The 18,886-nt window shown below is 53.9% G+C and overlaps 1 protein-coding gene across 1 annotated transcript in view; it reads left to right on the forward strand.

Moving 5' to 3' along the window:
* The window catches only part of FAM178B (family with sequence similarity 178 member B), a 112,563-nt gene that overhangs the window by 82,259 nt on the left and 11,418 nt on the right, over positions 1–18,886 (forward strand). The window contains exons 14-15 of the mRNA XM_058428100.1: positions 3,081–3,168; positions 12,236–12,361. Of these exons, the coding sequence (XP_058284083.1) occupies positions 3,081–3,168; positions 12,236–12,361 (214 nt within the window). The remainder of the gene's footprint in view (positions 1–3,080; positions 3,169–12,235; positions 12,362–18,886) is intronic.

Consider the following 18,886-nt stretch of genomic DNA (forward strand, 5'->3'; position numbering starts at 1 on the left):
GTGTGTATATATATTTTGTATTTTTAGTAGAGACGAGTTTTCTCCATGTTGGTCAGGCTGATCTTGAACTCCCAACCTCAGGTGATCCACCCACCTCGGCTTCCCAAAGTGCTAGGATTACAGGCGTGAGCCACTACACCCGGCTTAACTGGGCATTTTATATTTTAATCTGCTAAATCTAGCAGTCCTATCTCCCTTCCAGCTGAACTTTTTTTTCTTTTTCTTTTTTTTTTTTTTTTTTCTTTTGAGACGGAGTCTCGCTCTGTCACCCAGTCTGGAGTACAGTAGTGTGATCTCTGCTCACTGCAATCTCTGCCTCCCAGGTTCAAGCAATTCCCTGCCTCAGCCTCCCGAGTAGCTAGGATTACAGGTGCGTGCCACCACGCCCAGCTAATTTTTGTATTTTTAGTAGAGATGGGGTTTCAGCATGTTGGCCAAGCTGGTCTTGAACTCCTGACCTCAAATGATCCACCCGCTTCGGCCTCCCAAAGTATTGGGATTACAGGTGTGAGCCACCGTGCCTGGCCTGAATTTTTTTCTTAATTGTTTTATTGAACTGCAATATACAAACAATAGAGAAAATACAGTGAAGTGTATGGCTCAGTGCATTTTCACAAGTCCAATGCACATGAAGCCAGCACCCAGGTCAAGAAATGAAACATGATCAGAACCTGCCCCCCACCCTGACCCCAGGGTCACGAGTATCCAGACTTCCAACAGCTAAAGTTTGCCGTTTGCATTTTTTTTAAGAGTTGGGGTCGCCTGTAATCCCAGCACTTTGGGAGGCTGAGGTGGGTAGATCATGGAGGTCAGGAGTTCAAGACCAGCCTGGCCAAGATGGTGAAACCTGTCTCTACTGAAAATACAAAAATTAGCTGGGCATAATGGCAGGCGCCTCTAATCCCAGCTACTTGGGAGGCTGAGGCAGGAGAATCGCTTAAACCCGGGCGTAAAAGAGTTGGGGTCTTGCTGTGTTGCCGAAGGTAGCCACAAACTCCTAGGCTCAAGCAGTCCTCCCACCTCAACATCCTGAGTAGCAGGGACTGCAGACGTGGAGCACTGTAGCTGGCATGCCCATGTTTGTACCTCATATAAATGAGACCCTGTTGGCTGGGCACAATGGCTCATGCCTGTAATTCCAGCACTTTGGGAGGCCAGGGCGGTTGGATCACCTGAGGTCAGGAGTTTGAGACCAGCCTGGCTGACGTGGTGAAACCCCGTCTCTACTAAAAATACAAAAAAAAAAAAAAAAAATTAGCCAGGCATGGTGGCGCATGTGTGACTGTAGTCCCAGCTACTTGGGAGACTTAGGTAGGAGAAATGCTTGAACCCGGGAGGCAGAGGTTGCAGTGAGCCGAGATCATGCCATTGTACTCCAGCCTGGGTGACAGAGCGAGACTCTGTCTTAAAAAAAAACAAAACAAAACAAAAAATGAGACCATGCAGATACATTCTTTGTGTCTGGCTGCTTTCCTACCACACTGGAGGTCTTTCATGTTGTTGGAGGTACTTGTGGTTCATTCATAATCACAACACCCCCCCATAGGACTGAGCTGTATGGATACAGCCTGATCTGTCTGTCCACTGTGCTGCTGCTGCTGCTGCTGCTGCAAACCTTCTAGTGCCTCTCCTTTTTTTGCAACTTTGTACCTAGGAGTAGGATTGCTGGGCATGGGGTGGGCATCTACACATCTTTAGTAGATCTTGCCAGTTTTGGGCAGTGGTGCACCCATCAATATCCTGCCAGCTGTGTGTGAGCGCCTATAACCCTGCGCCCCCACCAGCACCTGGCATGGCCCCAGCTCATGTTGACTCTTCTGGGGTGCGGTGCTGCTGCTGCTTGTTCTGGTTTTTGAAACATCCAAGAATCCGCTGCTTTGTCGAGTCCTCTGACTTTCTTGACTCCTAAGAAAATTTAAAAGCGCCCCGGGGTTTCAGACCCTAGATTAGTGCCTCTGTGATCCCAGCCTCACTGGAGCTTTGAGGAAGCCATTCCTGCCTCAGTTCCCCTTCACCCAGGGAGCCTCTCTGCATGCAAGGCTGGGGTGAGAGGTCCAGGGGCCAAGGGTTCCAGGCACAGCTGTCTCTGGGCATTCTCAGGGCTCTGTTTCAGCCTCTTTGCCTCCCTGTGGCTTCCTCTTCCTGATTCTCCCTCCAGGAGGCAGGATGGCCACCAGTGGCTATAGTGGCGGCCCTGCTGGAAAGGCCTGCACGCCTGCACTTTGCTGATAGTTCAGCCACAGCCTGAGGCCACCTGTCAGTGACTGGGTCAGGTGCCTGTCCTGGGAGCCTGGCAGGAGATGGATTTCCCAAAGGAAAGCCCAGTGTATACTGGGTGAAAAGAAAATCATGAAGTTTGGCCTCCGCAGGCCAAGTCAGTCACCCAGCCTCCCCCACCCTGCAGGGGTGGAGCCACAAAGGAAAGAAGAGGCAGAGGTGTATTGAAAAGCAGTTCAGCCGGGTGCGGTGGTTCACGCCTGTAATCCCAGCACTTTGGGAGGCTGAGGCGGGCGGATCATGAGGTCAGGAGATCGAGACTATCCTGGCTAACATGGTGAAACCCCGTCTCTACTAAAAATACAAAAAATTAGCCAGGCGTGGTGGCGGGCGCCTGTAGTCCCAACTAGTTGGGAGGCTGAGGCAGGAGAATGGCGTGAACCCGGGAGGCGGAGCTTGCAGTGAGCCGAGATTGCGCCACTGCACTCCAGCCTGGGCGACAGAGCGAGACTCCGTCTCAAAAAAAAGAAAAGAAAAGCAGTTCAGCGCGCCTGCCTTTATGGATCCATGAATATGTATTGGCAGAGGGGATAAAAAACTAAGAAAAGCCCTGCTCTGTGGGCCTCTGAAATTACCAGGGACTTGAGTTTTTGTGTGGATTTATTATTTAATTTTCTGATCATGAGAGTTTCATTCCTCCTGGAATACATAATGGTGTAAGCCAATGGAGAAAGTCCTTTGCTGGGGTACTCCAGATGGAGGGTGGCTCCCCCAAAGTCCCCCTCCATGGGTATCCTGCCCTCTGCTCGGGCTCCCCGACTTCCAGCACACCCGCTCTCAGGCTGTCGCTTCTTCTCCCCCAGGCGGCTTCGAAGCCAGCTCAGCCTTGTGATCATTGCTCGAATGCTGGGCCAGCAGGAGACGCTCCCTCTCTGGCAAGAGAAGACCCAGGTGAGTGTTTGCTTCAGGCCTGGGCAGGAAGGCCACCGCCTGCGGGCTCTGGAGGCTTTCCCCAAAGGCAGGAACATCGGGCCCCAGAGTTAAGCTGGCTCTGAACTCTCTACTCAAGTTCTTTCATCAAGAATTACCGCTTGCATGCCAGCCATGTGCTAGGCGCTGAGGACAGAACAGTGAGCTGAGAGCCTGTCTTTTTAAAAAATTGTAGTTGCTGGGCACAGTGGCTCATGCCTGTAATCCCAGCACTTTGGGAGGCTGAGGCGGGCAGATCACGAGGTCAGGAGATCAAGACCATCCTGGCTAACACGGTGAAACCCGTCTCCACTAAAAATACAAAAAATTAGCCGGGCATGGTGGCGGGCGCCTGTAGTCCCAACTACTCGGGAGGCTGAGGCAGGAGAATGGCATGAACCTGGGAGGTGGAGCTTGCAGTGAACTGAGATTGCGCCACTGCACTCTAGCCTGGGCGACAGAGCGAGACTCCATCTCAAAAAAAAAAAAAAAATTGTAGTAAAGGCTGGGTGTGGTGGCTTACACCTATAAGCCCAGCACTTTAGGAGGCTGAGGCGGGTGGGATCACCTGAGATCAGGAGTTTGAGACCAGCCTGGCCACTGTGTTGAAACCCTTGCTCTACTAAAAATACAAAAACTAGCTGGGCATGGTGGCGGGCACCTGTAATCTCACAGCTACTCAGGAGGCTGAGGCAAAGAATTTCTTTTTTTTTTTTTGAGACGGAGTCTCGCTCTGTCACCCAGGCTGGAGTGCAGTGGCGTGATCTCGGCTCACTGCAAGCTCCGCCTCCCGGGTTCACGCCATTCTCCTGCCTCAGCCTCTCTGAGTAGCTGGGACTACAGGCACCTGCCACCACGCCCGGCTAATTTTTTGTATTTTTAGTAGAGACGGGCTTTCACCGTGGTCTCGATCTCCTGACCTTGTGATCCGCCCACCTCGGCCTCCCAAAGTGAGGCAGAGAATTTCTTGAACCCGGGAGGCGGAAGTTGCAGTGAGCATTTAATTCAAATAAATAAATTCATTTATTTAATTTTTTTGTAATCATCTTAACCATTCTTAAGCGTAGTGTTTCAGCCATTTCTAAGTGTACAATTCAGGGGCCTTAAGTGCATTCACACTGTTGTGCAGCCATCACCACCATCTATCTCCATAACTCTTTCATCTTCCCAAACTGAAACTCCACACTCATTAAACACAACCCCCCAGCAAGGCCCACAGCCCGTTTTTTTGTTGTTGTTTTTTTTTATAGTAAAGCATAAAAACAAATACTATTTGTAAAGATGAAAACAAATACTATTAAATTAAAACTACTCCCTCTGGTGTCCCCTCAGTCCCCAGGGTTAGGTATTGTTGAGGCAGCAAGGGCATTAAGAGTTCGGCCTTCTGGCCGGGCGCGGTGGCTCACGCTTGTAATCCCAGCACTTTGGGAGGCTGAGGCGGGCGGATCACGAGGTCAGGAGATCGAGACCACGGTGAAACCCCGTCTCTACTAAAAATACAAAAAATTAGCCGGGCGTGGTGGCGGGCGCCTGTAGTCCCAGCTACTCGGAGAGGCTGAGGCAGGAGAATGGCGTGAACCCGGGAGGCGGAGCTTGCAGTGAGCCGAGATTGCGCCACTGCACTCCAGCCTGGGCGACAGAGCGAGACTCCGTCTCAAAAAAAAAAAAAAAAAAAAAGAGTTCGGCCTTCTGAGCAGGGCATGGTGGCTCACACCTGTAATCCCAGCACTTTGGGAGGCCGTGGTGGGCGGATCACTTGAGGTCAGGAGTTCAAGACCAGCCTGGCCAACATGGTGAAACCCCATCTCTACTAAAAATACAAAAAATTAGCCGGGCATGCTGGCAGGCGCCTGTAATCCCAGCTACTCGGGAGACTGAGACAGGAGAATTGCTTGAACCTGGGAGGTGGAGGTTGCAGTGAGCCAAGATCACGCCACTGCACTCCAGCCTGGGTGACAGGGCGAGACTCTAGAGACGCTTAAAAAAAAAAAAAAAAAAAAAAGAGTTCAGCCTTCCTGTCCTGTTCCTCTGTTCCTCTTCTCTCCAAAAAGCTCTGACTGCAGCCTCCTGGCAGCTCAGAGGACATCACTTCACAGGGTGATGAAGGGGTCACTGGCAGCCCAAGGATGGATGGAAGGGAGGTTGAGCATGCCCGCACCTCTGCAGTAATCTTCCTGGAATCCTGGGAGAAGAGCTGCTGGGTACAACTGACCCTTCCAGCTCAGCTACGCTAGGGGTGCTCTGGCTAGAGGCTGTGCATCTCTAGCCACTGAGGCAGCATAACCCCTTGGCAACCCAGAGGGCTAAGATAATGTTCCAGCACATCCCTGGGTGAGGTGGACCATATGGCTGAGTCCCAGGTGCTGTGACTGCAAGGAGGGAGTTCCGAGAGTTGACCGATGGGGTTGTGTTGTCTGAGCGGCTTCGGCCTGGCTTTTGCCCCAGCTTTTGCCTCAGATGCTTCCTGTGCCTTGAATGCTTCCCCCAGGCCTTAGTAGAACTGGAGCTTCTTGTCATTCCCACTCCAGCCAAAATGTCACCTCTGCAAGGGGCCTTCCTGACCACCCAATCCAGAGTGCCCCAGCACTGGCTGTCATCTTGTCCTAAGTCACTCCTGGTGGCCACCCCCTGATCTTTTCCTATTTGTTTGCTCAGCATCTGTGTTTTCCAACCCCTATCCCCAAGCAGAACATAAGCCCCTGAAGAACAGGGAACACAGTTTCTGGCCCTTGCTGCCCCTTGGCACCTGGCAGTGCCTGGCACACCCCGGGAAGGCAGTGCATGCTTGTGGAAGGGACAGGCACCGAGGTGGGTCATCGGGGTACATGGGGAGAACGTGCCCCAACTGAGACCTTGGGAGGGGCAGTGAGGAGGTGACCGGCACTGAGGTTACTTCACAGATGGTCTCTCTGAGGAAGGAAGAACAGAGGGACCCAGCGGTGTTGCTGGGAACAGCCAGCAGTTAGAGGCCGGGGCAGCTCAAGATGGGGTGCCTGGGAGGGCTCTGGGACGCAGGCTGACGGACAGGCCCAGCGCAGAGTGGAGGCCAGAGGGGGCACGACACAGGTGGCCAGAGAGAGAGAGTTAGAGCCAGTTCAAGGCTTGGCATTTTGCTTCGTTTTGTTTTTTCTTGGCCAGCAGCTGTGCATAGAGTGAGGAGAGCTTGGTGGGGCTGCCTTCCTGGTGGAGGTCAGAGTGGCAGAGGGGAAGTGTCATGGAGGAAGGGCTGAGTCGTTGGGCCCAGGAGTTGGAGGCTACAGCGAGCTATAATCACACCACCGCACTGCAGCCTGGGTAACAGAGCCAGACACCTTCTCTTAAAAAAAAAAACAAAAAGAATGGAGAATGGGGGCGCGGGAGGCCGTGGCTCATGCTTGTAATCTCAGCACTTTGAGAGGCTGAGGTGGGAAAATCATCTGAGCTCAGGAGTTCTTTACAAAAAGTAAAATAATTAGCTGGACATGGTGGCATGTGCCTCTAGTTCCAGCTACTTGGGGTGGGGATGCTGAGGGGGGAAGATGGCTTAAGCTCTGGAGGTCAAGGCTGCAGTGAGCCATGACGGCTCCACTGCACTCCAGCCTGGGCGACAGAGCAAGACCCGTTTTTTTTTCTTTTTCTTTTTCTTTTTTTCCTTTTTCTTTTTTTTTTTTTTTTAAAGTACATGGAGTGGCGCTGCCTCCCCTTGAGAGATCCTGGCCTGGCAGGTCTCCCAGGCTCCCCAGGGGCCAGAGTCTTGCAGCCTGTCAGGGCCAAGCCAGGTGCAGCCCACTTGCTGCTTGCCCACCATGCACCCATGTGTTTGTTAGACACTAGCTGAGCAACCTGAGTGCCAGGCTCTGTGCCAGGTACTGGCACTGGTGAGACAGCACCAGATGACCTCAGAGGAGAGGGGTGAGCAAGTCGGCCATGGCTGCAGTGACTAAATCTGTCCAGGCACAGTGCGGCAGCTGCTAGAGAACATGCCCTGAGCCAGGTCTTGGAGGCTGAGTCAGTGCTTGTACTGCAAAAAGGAGAAAGGGAGTGAGAGATTCATGGCAACTGGAGGGATAGGAAGGACCGGCAGGGGCCTGCCCATGACCTTCCTGGAGCTCCTTCCCCATCTCCACTGCAAGCCCAGGGCTGCTCACGGCCTCCTCCCAGGTCTTCAGGCTGCCAGGCACTCCCCTTTCCAGTCTGGCCGGTCAGACCTTCCTGAAACACTCCTTCAAAGGGCCACCTCGTCCCCACAGCCGCCCACTCAGCCCACATGCCCCTTTCCCAACATCTCCTCCACGGGGCTTGCCAGTGCCGCGGGTTCTCCTCGGGCCTCCTCACAGGCCCTGCCTGCCCTCTGCACACAGCTCTGGCTGTGTCTGGGCCTCTTCTTCTTTTCCACCTGTCACCCCCGACCCACAATAGTGGCAGCTCCCATGTACACAGCACAGCTGTGTCCTGGATGCTGTCCTCAGTGCTCGCCCCTCCTAGCAGCCCAAGGCCCTCAGACTTACTGTCATCCATATTTTACAGATAGGGGAACTTTCCGGGGTCACCCAACAGGGAAGTGGTACAGCTGGGATTATTTTATTTTTGAGGCAGGGTTCCACTTTCCCAGGCTGGAGTGCAGTGGTGTGATCACGACTCACTGCAGCCTCAACCTCCCTGGCTCAGGTGATCCTCCCACCTCAGCCTCCTGAGTAGCTGGGACTATGGGCGGGCACCACCACACCTGGCTAATTTTTGTATTTTTTTAGCGGCAGGATTTCGCCATGTTGACAACGGTGGTCACAAACTCCTGGGCTCAAGCGATCCTCTTGCCTCAGCCTCCCAAAGTGCTGAGATTACAGGCATGAGCCACTGTACGCGCCTAGAGCTGGGATTAAAGTCCTGCCCTTGACCACTGCAGGGCACTGCCTTAGCCTGTCCAGCTCTCTCCTTGCCTCTGGACATCCTGGACCACACCCACCACTTCATGGTGAAGTGCCCTGCTGGGTCCTTGGGCTTTAGTCCCGGTTCACAGACAGGAGGACAAGGGCCGTCCCTCCCTTCCCTCATCAGTGCACAAGTGCTGGAGAAATCCTATCAATCGATTCACTGTAAAAGGGGGCACAGGGGTTGAGAATTGACTGGTGTAGGAGCAGAGGACCTGGGGCTGGATCTGGGCACAGCAATTTGCAGGGCACTGCTGGGAGGAGTCCCTGATGGCCAAGTTGCTGGGCTCTGTATCTCCCACAAGCTGCAGCGTAGGCCCCATGGAGCAGGAGTAGAAGCACACGTTGGAGAACTGAACTTGAAGGACAGGACTTACAGTATTGAGGTCACACAGGCAAGTGGAGGCTCAGTTAGCCTGAGCCTCAAGGCTACGGTGAGGGTTTTGACTTCTGCGCAGAAGTGGGGAGCCCCTGCAAGGTTTTGGGCAGAGAAGAAACAAAATCTGATTTATACAATGTTTAAAAATTACTCTGGCTGCTGTGTTGAGAAGAGACTACTGGGAGTGGAGAGGAAGGAGGTGATTGCAGTAATCCTGGCAAGAGATGGCAGTGGTTTGGCCTGGGGAAATAGCAGTGTGGGCGGTGAGAAGTGGTCAGGTTGTAGGTGTATTTCCCAAGTACAGACAGTGGGATGTGCGATGCAAGAGAACAGAGACAAGGACTCCAGGTCTGTGCAACAGGCAGGATGGAGACGCCCTTTGCCTACCCTAGGCAAGATGCAGCTGGAGCGGGTTTGGGGAAGAAATCAGGAGTTTGCTTCTTATCCTGGGGCACTTCTTGCAACACAGTAAACCTCTTGTCAAAGTGTGTCTTCCAGTTTGGGGTTTGGAAAACGTGGGCTTCAAGTGGCTCAAATCAGGGGGATAAAGATTTGCATCTACTCAGAAAACGTTAGCTGCAGTCTTTACTGTTCATTTATTCATTCAATCATTTGTTCATTTGACAGATACTTACTAGACATGTACCATGTGCCAGGCACGGTGCTAGGTTCTGGGGACTTTGCAATGAAAAATCTGCCCTCAGAGAGTTTACATTCCAGGGAGGGAGGGGGAATAGTTGATAAAAAGCAACTAAATTGCAAAGGGGCCAGGCACTGTGGCTCACTCCTGTAATCCCAGTGCTTTGGGAGGCCAAGGTGGGTGGATCACTTGAGGTCAGGAGTTCGAGACCAGCCTGACCAACATGGTGAAACCCTGTCTCTACTAAAAATACAAAAATTAGCTGGGCGTAGTGGTGGCCGCCTGTAATCCCAGCTACTCGGGAGACTGAGGCAGGAGAATTGCTTGAGCCCGGGAGGTGGAGGTTGCAGAGAGCAGAGGTTGTGCCACTGCACTCCAGCCTGGGGGACAGAGCAAGACTCTGTTTAGATAGATAGAGAGAGAGAGAGAGAGAGGGGTAGGCAGACAGATGGGAACTTGGGCAGGTGGGCCTCACTGAGAAGATGGGCGTGGAGCAATGGCTGGAAGGAAGAGAGAGGCAGGTGCTGTGTCTGGTCAGAAGGCCCAGGCAGGGCACCAGCTCCAGGAAGCAGCAGGCAGGTCGTTGGGTCTTTGCAGACACTTAAGATCTTGGCTTCTTGTCCTAGGTGAGGAGGAAGCCAGGATTTGCACCCAGGAGCAACATGCTGTGTGGCCAGTTGCTTCTCTGGAAATCAGCCTCCACCACCTCTTCCCTGCGTCTGAGAAGGCTGGTGGAGGCCTGTCTTCCTGAGGGATCATTGCTTCTCGCCCTAGGTGTCTGCCCTAAGCGGCTGAGTGTTTGCAGAGCCAGCTGCCAGCAGTGATATTGGTGTAGGGAGAGTTCTGGTCTGGCCCATCCCTGCTGGTTCCCACAAGGCGCAAACAAGCCCTTATCCTGGAGAGGGGTTTGTATGTGGGAGAGAGGCTGGCTGGAGCATCCAGAGAAGGAAACAAAAGGGAATAAACAATCGGAAGGCTCAACGGCACAGGCAGATCGCAGGGGCAGCAGCTTGCTGCACTGAGCACAGCCAAGCTGTTTTCATGAGTGAGAGGAAAAACACAAGAGCAAGCACTGCAAGAGTGCTGTCCTGTGCGCCCCTGCCCAGCCCCACTCAGGCCTCCCGTAGCAGGGAGGGTCCCAGCCGGGCCAGGCCTGCCTGAAGGCCACGCTGGGGATGTGGGCTGCAGAGCCTGACCCTGTGCTTGCACAGTGTGAGCCCTGAGTGGGCGGGACTGTTCCGGAAACTATCTTGACTTGTGAAGCCTGAGCAAGGCGGCACAGCCGTGGTTTGGGTGAAGCCCCAGATGGTGCCTCTCTTCGCCCAGAACCTTCCTCTCCCCTCCCAAAAGGATCAGACACTAGGCTGAGAAGCCCTGGCCGCCTTCCAGAAGCTGAGGCCCTGGGCCTGACTCCTAGCCCCCAGCCCAGCTGCTCTTGTGGGCTGTCTCAGCCCATAACCGGCTGATGTGCTGAGCAGGTGGTAGGTGAGTCACCAGAGGAAGCCAGGTGTGCCAGCCAGGCTAGGCTTGAGAGGGGGGCTGGGCTGTGGGGCTCAAGCCCCTAGCCCATGGCCACCCTGCTTCTGTGCCATCTAAAGAGATGGTGCCTCTGTGAACTACCCTGGCTCTGCTCCCGCTTACTCCCCGCCCTGCCCCCAGGGCTGCTGTGGCCTCACAGAGGCCAAGGGCTGGGAGCCTGCCTGCCTCTGCCCCAGCCAAGAGTTAGCTTCAGGGCAGCTGGGCAGTCCTTGCTGGGGCTGGGCCCGGGCCCAGGCTACCTGAATCAAGTGCATGCACTGGGCCAGAAGGAGTGGCTAACTGTAGACACCTGGACTTACACAGTTCACATTCCCTCCAGAGGGGTTCGGAGAGGTTGGGCAGTTTATTCAAAAACTAAATGGGGGCTGGGGTGGCTAATAGCTTAGGTGCCGTAGTCAACCAAATGCAGTGTGTGGGCCTTGTGGTGAATCTCCCTTCAAACAGACCAACTGTTGGAGGACATTTTAGAGACAGAGAAAACTGAACACAGGTGTTGGATGATGATAAGGAAGTCTCGGTGATTCTGTTAGGAAAGAAATGGTATTATGGTTAGATTGGGGGGAAATCCTTATCTTTTCTGTAGAAGCTCTTTATGGGTAAAACAATACAATGTATTTGCTTTAAAATCCCCTGGAAGGAAAAGAGCGGGAAGGGGAGTGGAAGGCAGGGGCTGAAGACACAGGCCAGGCGGAATGAAGATGATGGTCATTGCTCATGGTGATGGACAGTTGGGGACTTAGTCCATGGTCTCTCTTCATGGTGTTCCAAACCTCCACAGAGAAGAGTTAAACCAAAAGAGAGGGATGCAAGGGAGAGTGGGCCCACAGATGCAGAGCGGCAGTGCAGGGTGGGTGGGGATGGGTGTGGGTGAGTGTGGGTGGGAGTCTATGGAGGGGGATGACTGGGTGGGTGTGAGTGGGGGTCTGTGGGGGGGATGAGTGGGTGGGGGTGTGTGTAGGGGGTCTGTGTATGTGGGTGAGTGGGTGTGTGTGTGAATGGGTGTGGGTGGGGATCTGTGGGTGGGGATGGGTGTGGGTGTGGGTGAGTGGGTAGGTGGATGGGGGTGAGGGTGTGTGGGGGTCTGGGAGGATGAGTGGATATGTGGGGGTGGTCTGTGTGTATGTGGGTGGGTGGGTGGGTGAGTGGGTGGGTGTGGATGTGGGGTCTGTGGAGGGAGTGAGTAGGTGTGGATGTGGGTCTGTGTGTACGTGGGTATGTGGGTGGGGGGTGGGAGGCCTGGGAATGTGTGGGTGTGGGGAGGATGAGTGGGTGGGTGAGTGGGTGGGTGTCAGGTCTGTGGGGGGATGAGTGTGTGTGGTTCTGTGTGTGGGTAGGTGGGGCATGGGGGAGCTGGGTATGTTTGGGTACCCCTCCTCTCCTGGGAAGTATGTGTGATCCATTTTACAGATGAGAACACTCAGGATCCGAGAGGCCACAGTTCATAAGGTAGAGGTGGGTCTGGGTCTCAGAAGCCAGTGCTCTAACCCACTGCCACCAGCTGAGGTGTCCAGGCCGATTCCCGGGAGCACCCTGAGCTCTCGGCCACCACCCTCTGTGAGTGACAACCTCCCTTCTCCTCCCCAGCTGTCCTCGCTCAGCCGGCTCCTGGGCCTCATGAGGCCATCATCTCTCAGGCAGTACCTGGGCTCTGTGCCCTTGCCACCCTGCCAGGAGCAACAGCCAAAGGCTAGTGCCGAGCTAGACCACAAGGTGAGTGAACACCCAGCACCTGCCTGCCTCCACCACGGCGCCACCACCACAGGTAGCAGGGAAAGGCAGGGCTGTCCACATTGCATGGCCTGCGGGTCCTTCCAGAACCCCAGGGCCATGCCAGGGCAGAGACCAACAGGCTGCCTCCCTGTGTTGAGCAGAGGTGCTCAGCATCTCACCTGTAATTAGTGTTGTTACCCGTGCCGCAGGCGCTGGGGACGCCCTGTGCGCAGGCGTAGGGGCCGAATGTCCGCCTGTCCCTGCTTGTGTGCCTTTTGTTGATCTGGGGTTGTCAGTTAGCCTTACAGCACGGTTTAGGGAGGATGCAGGAGCTGGATGCCAGGGAGGGGATGGGAGCACATCAGGATAAGCGCAGGGTTGTCTAGACGTGCAGGGCATCCCTTCTTCTGTAGGCAGAGCTGGGCCCAGCCTCCCTGTTCATTTTCACTATGGTTGTCACTGAGGCTGAGTCCTTGGCCTGTCCCCAGTTCTTCTTAATTGACTTTCCAGACATTGCCCAGCTTTCCTGAAAGCCAAGCTCTGGTGGGAGTCAGGAGCAACAAGGTGCCCTAGGGCCTGCAGGTTGTGGAGTTTGGAACAGTGAGGCCTATGAGTCCCTGGGCGAATGTCAGAGCAGGGACGTGGTGGGTGTGAGGGCTTCAGAGTGGGCGTCCCGGGCCCAGCTTCCTAGGGAGCAGGGCTTAAACCTCGATGCACTCTCCTGCTCCTGGGGACTCGGGGATGAAGAATGGAGATAGGGATCGTCATAATTGGGGAAGATGGTAATTCCAGAAACTCACTCGGAGGCTGGATGTTGATAACAGAAGTCCAACCTTTAGGCATCACTCTGCAAATCAGATAAATAAATTAATTACTTAATGAACACAAATGAACCATTAAAGAGATATGCTAATCCCCAGGTGCATGCTCCTCTTCTGGAACATGTGGGGAAAGTTGTCTTTCAGTTGTGCCTGATATTAGTGCGTTTATGAGGCTGCTGCCTCCCAGGAGAGCGTGAGCTGTCTGCATGCCCCTTCTCTTGTGCCAAGTATTTCCCCAGAAACTGGAGCTGGTTATAGGCTGGTTATGGGGCCTCTAGAGAGGAGGTGGGGGCCAGCCCTGGGGTGATCTGTCTGAACAGAACTCAAGGAGGCCTGGGCAGGGGGGCAAGGAACAAGAAGGTGAGTGGCGAGACAGAGGAAAGAGGGTCACGTCTGGTCTGGCTGAGCGGAGAGTGTGGCCTGCAGGCACCTTGGGGGCCAGTCCTGGGCCTCACCTAGCAGAGGTGTGGTTCCTGCCAGGCTCACTGTGTTTCAGAGGCTATCCAGGTGGCAGAAGACATCCTTTCAACAGCTGGAAAGAGGGACAGTGAGCAGGCTGAGGATGCCTTTTCTTTAGAGGACTATTCTCACACACCTAAAGGAGGTTTGAAAGCCTCCCCCTGGTTGGCCGCCATGTTAGAAATGACCTGTTTGGCCTGAAAACATGGAGGCACTATGCAGCTCGGCAGAGCCCCAAAGGGGTAGGGTGCACTGGTCCAGGGCAGTGGAGGGGGCAGGCGAGGCCCAGGCAGCTCTCAGAAGCCTTCACTGCAGCCCGAGACCACCTTAGACCACCTCTGCTGCGCTCTGCCTCCACCTCTGCTACACCTTTGCCTCTGAGTGAGGGAGCCCTGGGCAGAGGAGGGTGCACGGGCACAGAAGTGTGAAACAGGCCCCTGGGCTGGGTTCTGTCCCTTGGGCTGGGTGCTCTTCTGACTGGGAGGGGCCAGGTGGGGCAGGTGACTGGGCTCCACTCCCACCCCGGCCGGCTGACTCCTCATTAGGCCTCAGCATGTTTCATCTTCAAAGAGGTTAGATGGGCCACTCACCAGCCAAAAATAACAGCGGCGGCATCCACCCTGTTTTATAAGGAGTGGTGGTCTGAGCCATGGCTGAGCCTTTCATCCCCAGAGCTCAGAGTCTTTGCCTTTTCGTTTCCCTTCAGTGCAATGGGGAAACTGAGGCCAAAGTAAGGTTGACCTGAGGTGGCCCAGCCTGGAGGAAATGTCTACTTTCCCAGCGTTGGGGCTGCTGAGCTGAGCCTCTGCCTTTTGAGGCCTGCCCATCCCCCAGGCCCTCTCACTCCTGTCTGGGAGATTTCCTGCCCTGTGTGGCTGGGTCACAGCCCTCCTCCAGCCCTGCAAATAAACACTTCTGCCCAGCTCCTTCCCCACCTCCTCTTGCTGCCTCAGGCCTTGGCCCAGCCTCTCCCTCTGGGAAGAGGCTGGGAGAGCTGCTGTTGGTGTCCAGGGCACAACTTTCTCTCCTCACTGATCCCTTGGCAAGTAAAGTTGTCCCTTTGCTTGCCCCCCTGTCCAGCTAGACTGTGGGCACATCCAGTGTCTCTTAGCACTGCGTCCCACATTTGGCACTAGGTGAACGAATGAATCCAGTTTTAATTCCTTTGTCCTTCTCTGAACTCCCTTCTTCCATTCTGTTCTGGCATTCGCTATTCGCCCTCCTGCCCCCGTTCTGGAAACCTGCTGCCTCCTGTGCGCCATCTGACCAGCCTCTGCTTCATGGTCCCCTTGTCTCTTAAGGTATTTGTATCATTAAGGCCACTGTATCATTAAGGCCACAAGAGCTTATAGCCTGGCCTTCTCCTGCAGGAGGCTCTGGACTAAAGAGGTGTTACCTGCATGTGGCAGAACCAATCCCAGCACATCGTTTGTAATTATAAGCTAGTGAGGTCCTGCCTGGGAAATCACCAAGTACTTCAGCAAAGGAAGCCATGAGCTCCTGCTGCAGCTGTGCATGGGGGTCGGTAACTGGAGAGAATCAGGGGCAACATAGATGCCTGCACTGGCTGTGTGTCCTGGCTTTGAGCACAGAGTCCTAGCTGTGCAGGCAGAGCTCATATGGACTATAAGAGCTTCTGTGGACTATCCCGCTTAGTGAGCTGATAACATTTTTAGCATTTTGAAGAGCTTCTGGATAAAGAAAACAAAGCCGAGCCCCTTTTGGTTATCTATGGCCCTGTGCATGCCTGGTTTGAGCTGGGCTTTATTCCCAGAGAAGAGTAAACATCTGGTTTGGAGTGATGCTTGGGGGTCTGGTACAGCCACGTGGGAGGCAGAGGGCTTATTTGGGTGACGGAGGTGGCAGAGGGTGTTTTCCTGTAGGAGAGTTAACATGGGAGAGTTTAATACTTAGAGTTGGCCTCCAAGTGCTCCCTTTGGCCCATGGATACCAATTCGCCCTGATTGCCTTCCCAGGCAATCAAGGGAGATTGTCCTTTTGGCCTCAGGCAGAAAAATGTTGCATAACTTGACTCAATTTGCCACTGTCTCTCCAAGCTACCACCTGAGCCCACCAACCCAGAACCAGGGTCGTCTTGGGGCAGTTTATTTCCTTGTAGCTGACTTGTATAAACCATATCTGGCCAGATGTTGTCTGGTGTGTTCTGTCCAGCCTCAGGGCTCAGGGTCATGAAGGGCATGGTCTAGTCACCCTTTTTTCTTTGTTTTTGAAACAGGGCCTGTCTCACTCTATTGTTCAGGCTGGAATGCAGTGGCACCATCAAGGCTCCCTGCAGCCTCGCCTTCTCAGGCTCAATAGATCCTCCCACCTCAACGTCCCAAGTAGCTGGGACAGGCACATGCTACCACACCGGGCTAATTTTTTATTTATTTATATTGCTTGATTAATTGATTGATTGATTGAGACGGAGTCTCGCTGTGTTGCCTAGGCTGGAGTGCAGTGACTGGATCTCGGTTCACTGCAACCTCCGCCTTCCAGGTTCAAGTGATTCTCGTGCCTGAGACTCCCAAGTAGCTGGGATTACAGGTGCCTGCCACCATGCCTGGCTAATTTTTGTATTTTTAGTAGAGACGGGTTTTGCCGTGTTGGCCAGGCTGGTCTCGAACTCCTGACCTCAGGTGATCTGCCCACCTCGGCTTCCCAAAGTGCTAGGATTACAGGTGTGAGCCACCACGCCTGGCCAATTTTTTTTTTTTTTTTTTTTTTAATAAAGATGGGGTTTCGCCACGTTGCCCAGGCTGGTCTCAAACTCCTGAGCTCAAGCAATCCTCCCACCTCAGCCTCCCAAAGTGCTGGGATTACAGGCGTGAGCCATCTCAACGGGCCCCAATTCACTTCCATCGAGATAATTGATATTTTGGCTGTGTCAAAACCTGCTATTGCATATCATACTCCTCGTTACCACACTTCCTTATCATTTCTTGCTTTTCTTTTTGTTCTACTGATGCTCTATTTTTTTGGTATTTATTTATTTATTTGAGACAGAGTCTTGCTCTGTCACCCAGGCTGGGGTGCAATGGCGCGATCTTGGTTCACTGCAACCTCTGCCTCCCAGGTTCAAGCGATTCTCCTGCCTCAGCCTTCCAAGTAGCTGAGATCTACAGGTGCCCACCATCATGCCCAGCTAATTTTTGTATTTTTGTTGAGACGGGGTTTCACCATGTTGGCAAGGCTGGTCTCAAACTCCTGACCTCAGGTGATCCACCTGCCTCGGCCTCCCACAGTGCTGGGATTACAGGTATGAGCCACCACAACGGGCCTACTGATGTTCTGTTGATGAGGTTTTTTAATTCTGTTTTTCCCCTTAGGGATTTGGGAGGCATACAGTACCAGGATCTTTATGGTGGGATGGAAATTTTTCTTCTGGTTGGTTAAATTTGGGGACTGTGAAGTTGTTAAGTATTTCCCATTGTATGGAAAGAAACTAAGGACCACAAAGGGGGAAGGTCCCAGAGCTGGGGCAGAGTCAGGCACCAGGAGCCTGGTCCCCATCTCCCCAGCCGCCCCCTGGGCATGTCCTCCTCCCAGCCAGACGATGTCCCCAGTGGATAACAGCTAAGGGGCAGTCTGTGGGTTCTGCATCTGTGATGGTCCCTGCGGGGGCACCACCCAGACCAAGGCCCCCAACTGAGCGCAAGTGGCTCTATCAGCTTCCTCTAGGTGCACACCACTTAAGGTCCCCAGCTCATGCGCCTGAGGCCTGGGGATGTGTGGCTTGTTTATTGGAGAAGTGCATTTGTACAGAATGGAGTTGTTGGCGGGGAGGGGGGGTGTGCTCCAGGGATTGGGCGATGCTCTGGGATAAACTCAGCCCAGCTGTGCCGACTCCACTGCACTCATGCTCATTCTGAGTAGCTCTGCTCATGTTCTGCAGAGGGTGTGGCCTCTGCTGTGTGTTTGTGCATAAGTGCGTGCTGTGCACATCTCCTGTATATCCTTGTGGTGTGCCACGTGTGTTGATACAGTTGGCAAACAAGTTTTACTGCTTCGCTCCTACTGCTGTAACTGCAGTTGTCTGTCCCTGTGCTGGGTGACCCTGCCAAGAGCCGCCTTAATGGGAGGTTGTAGAGAAAGGCCTGGCTCTCACTGCAGGGCTGGGCAGGGAGGGGGCCACTGCCCTCTGGCAGCTGTGTGCTTGCCTCTGCCCTCTCTTGCTGGCATGCTCAACTCCAGCAATGGGACATGTGTTCCCTTGGGCACAGGCCACTTACCCTCTGTCCCCCTGAAAGGCAGGTGGAGCCTCTTTCCCCGTTCTTCCATGCTCTCTGCCTTCCCACCTGGAAGTGTCTGTCTCTTCCTTACTGCCCCACTGGGCTGGGGACCTTGGTCAGACCAAGGTCAGGAGGGCTGGGAGGAAACCGACTGGTTTTGAGGAACAGAAAATGGATATTCAGAACTTGTGAGTTCCTTTCCTGTCTAATCTGTGGTTGGTTCTGTCTTACTTCCTCCAAAGTACAGAACATCAGACATCTTTAAAAATAAACCTCAAAGAGATGGCCTCTGGGAAGCTGACCCTCCAGGAGAGGGGGACCTCTACAGATCTGGGGACAGGCCAGTACTTCTGGGCATCCCAAAGCCAGGCAGGGCCCAGGCTCAGGCCAGCTTTGTTTGGGTCCCAGAAATTCTGGTTTCTTTGCAAGTGTACGAGCAGGCTTGAAGTGACAGAGTTAAGCTGCGGAGGCAGGCTTGCATTCTTCAGCCAGCTTTTGCTCAGGGCCTTGGCAGCACCCAGGCCTGCTCGCTGCCCCACCCCATCAGGCCCAGTCTTCCCGGAGACCCTTCGGGGCCTCTCTCCCTAGGCAAGTAACTCAACAGCTTCCAACCTAACACTCTACCTGGGTCTCCTTATCCTTTAACTCTTCCTGGACAACCCTGTGGATTATCTTCTTCTCGTTCTGATTTAGGAAAATAGACTCTAGTGCCTGTCACATTGTATGAAACTGCAATCCAGAGCCTCCGCCAACTGGCCCGATGCGTGGCTTCACTGCTGCACATCACACTGCGACATTTGAATCCAAGCAGTGATGCTCTCCCAGAAACGCTCTGTTCTCAATGCCGCATCTTTGCTCCTGCTGTCCCTCCTTCCTGCAGAGCCCAGACTGTCTCTCCTGTCCTTGGATTGCTGCGGGCATGGCTCAACCCGTGGCTTGTTTACATCTTGCTTCACATACTTGAACAGCTACCTTTTAGGGTCAATCCAGAGTCTCACCTCAGCCACAACCCC

Source organism: Hylobates moloch, unplaced genomic scaffold, assembly GCF_009828535.3.
Source record: "Hylobates moloch isolate HMO894 unplaced genomic scaffold, HMol_V3 SCAFFOLD_15, whole genome shotgun sequence".
Taxonomy (NCBI): Eukaryota; Metazoa; Chordata; class Mammalia; order Primates; family Hylobatidae; genus Hylobates; species Hylobates moloch.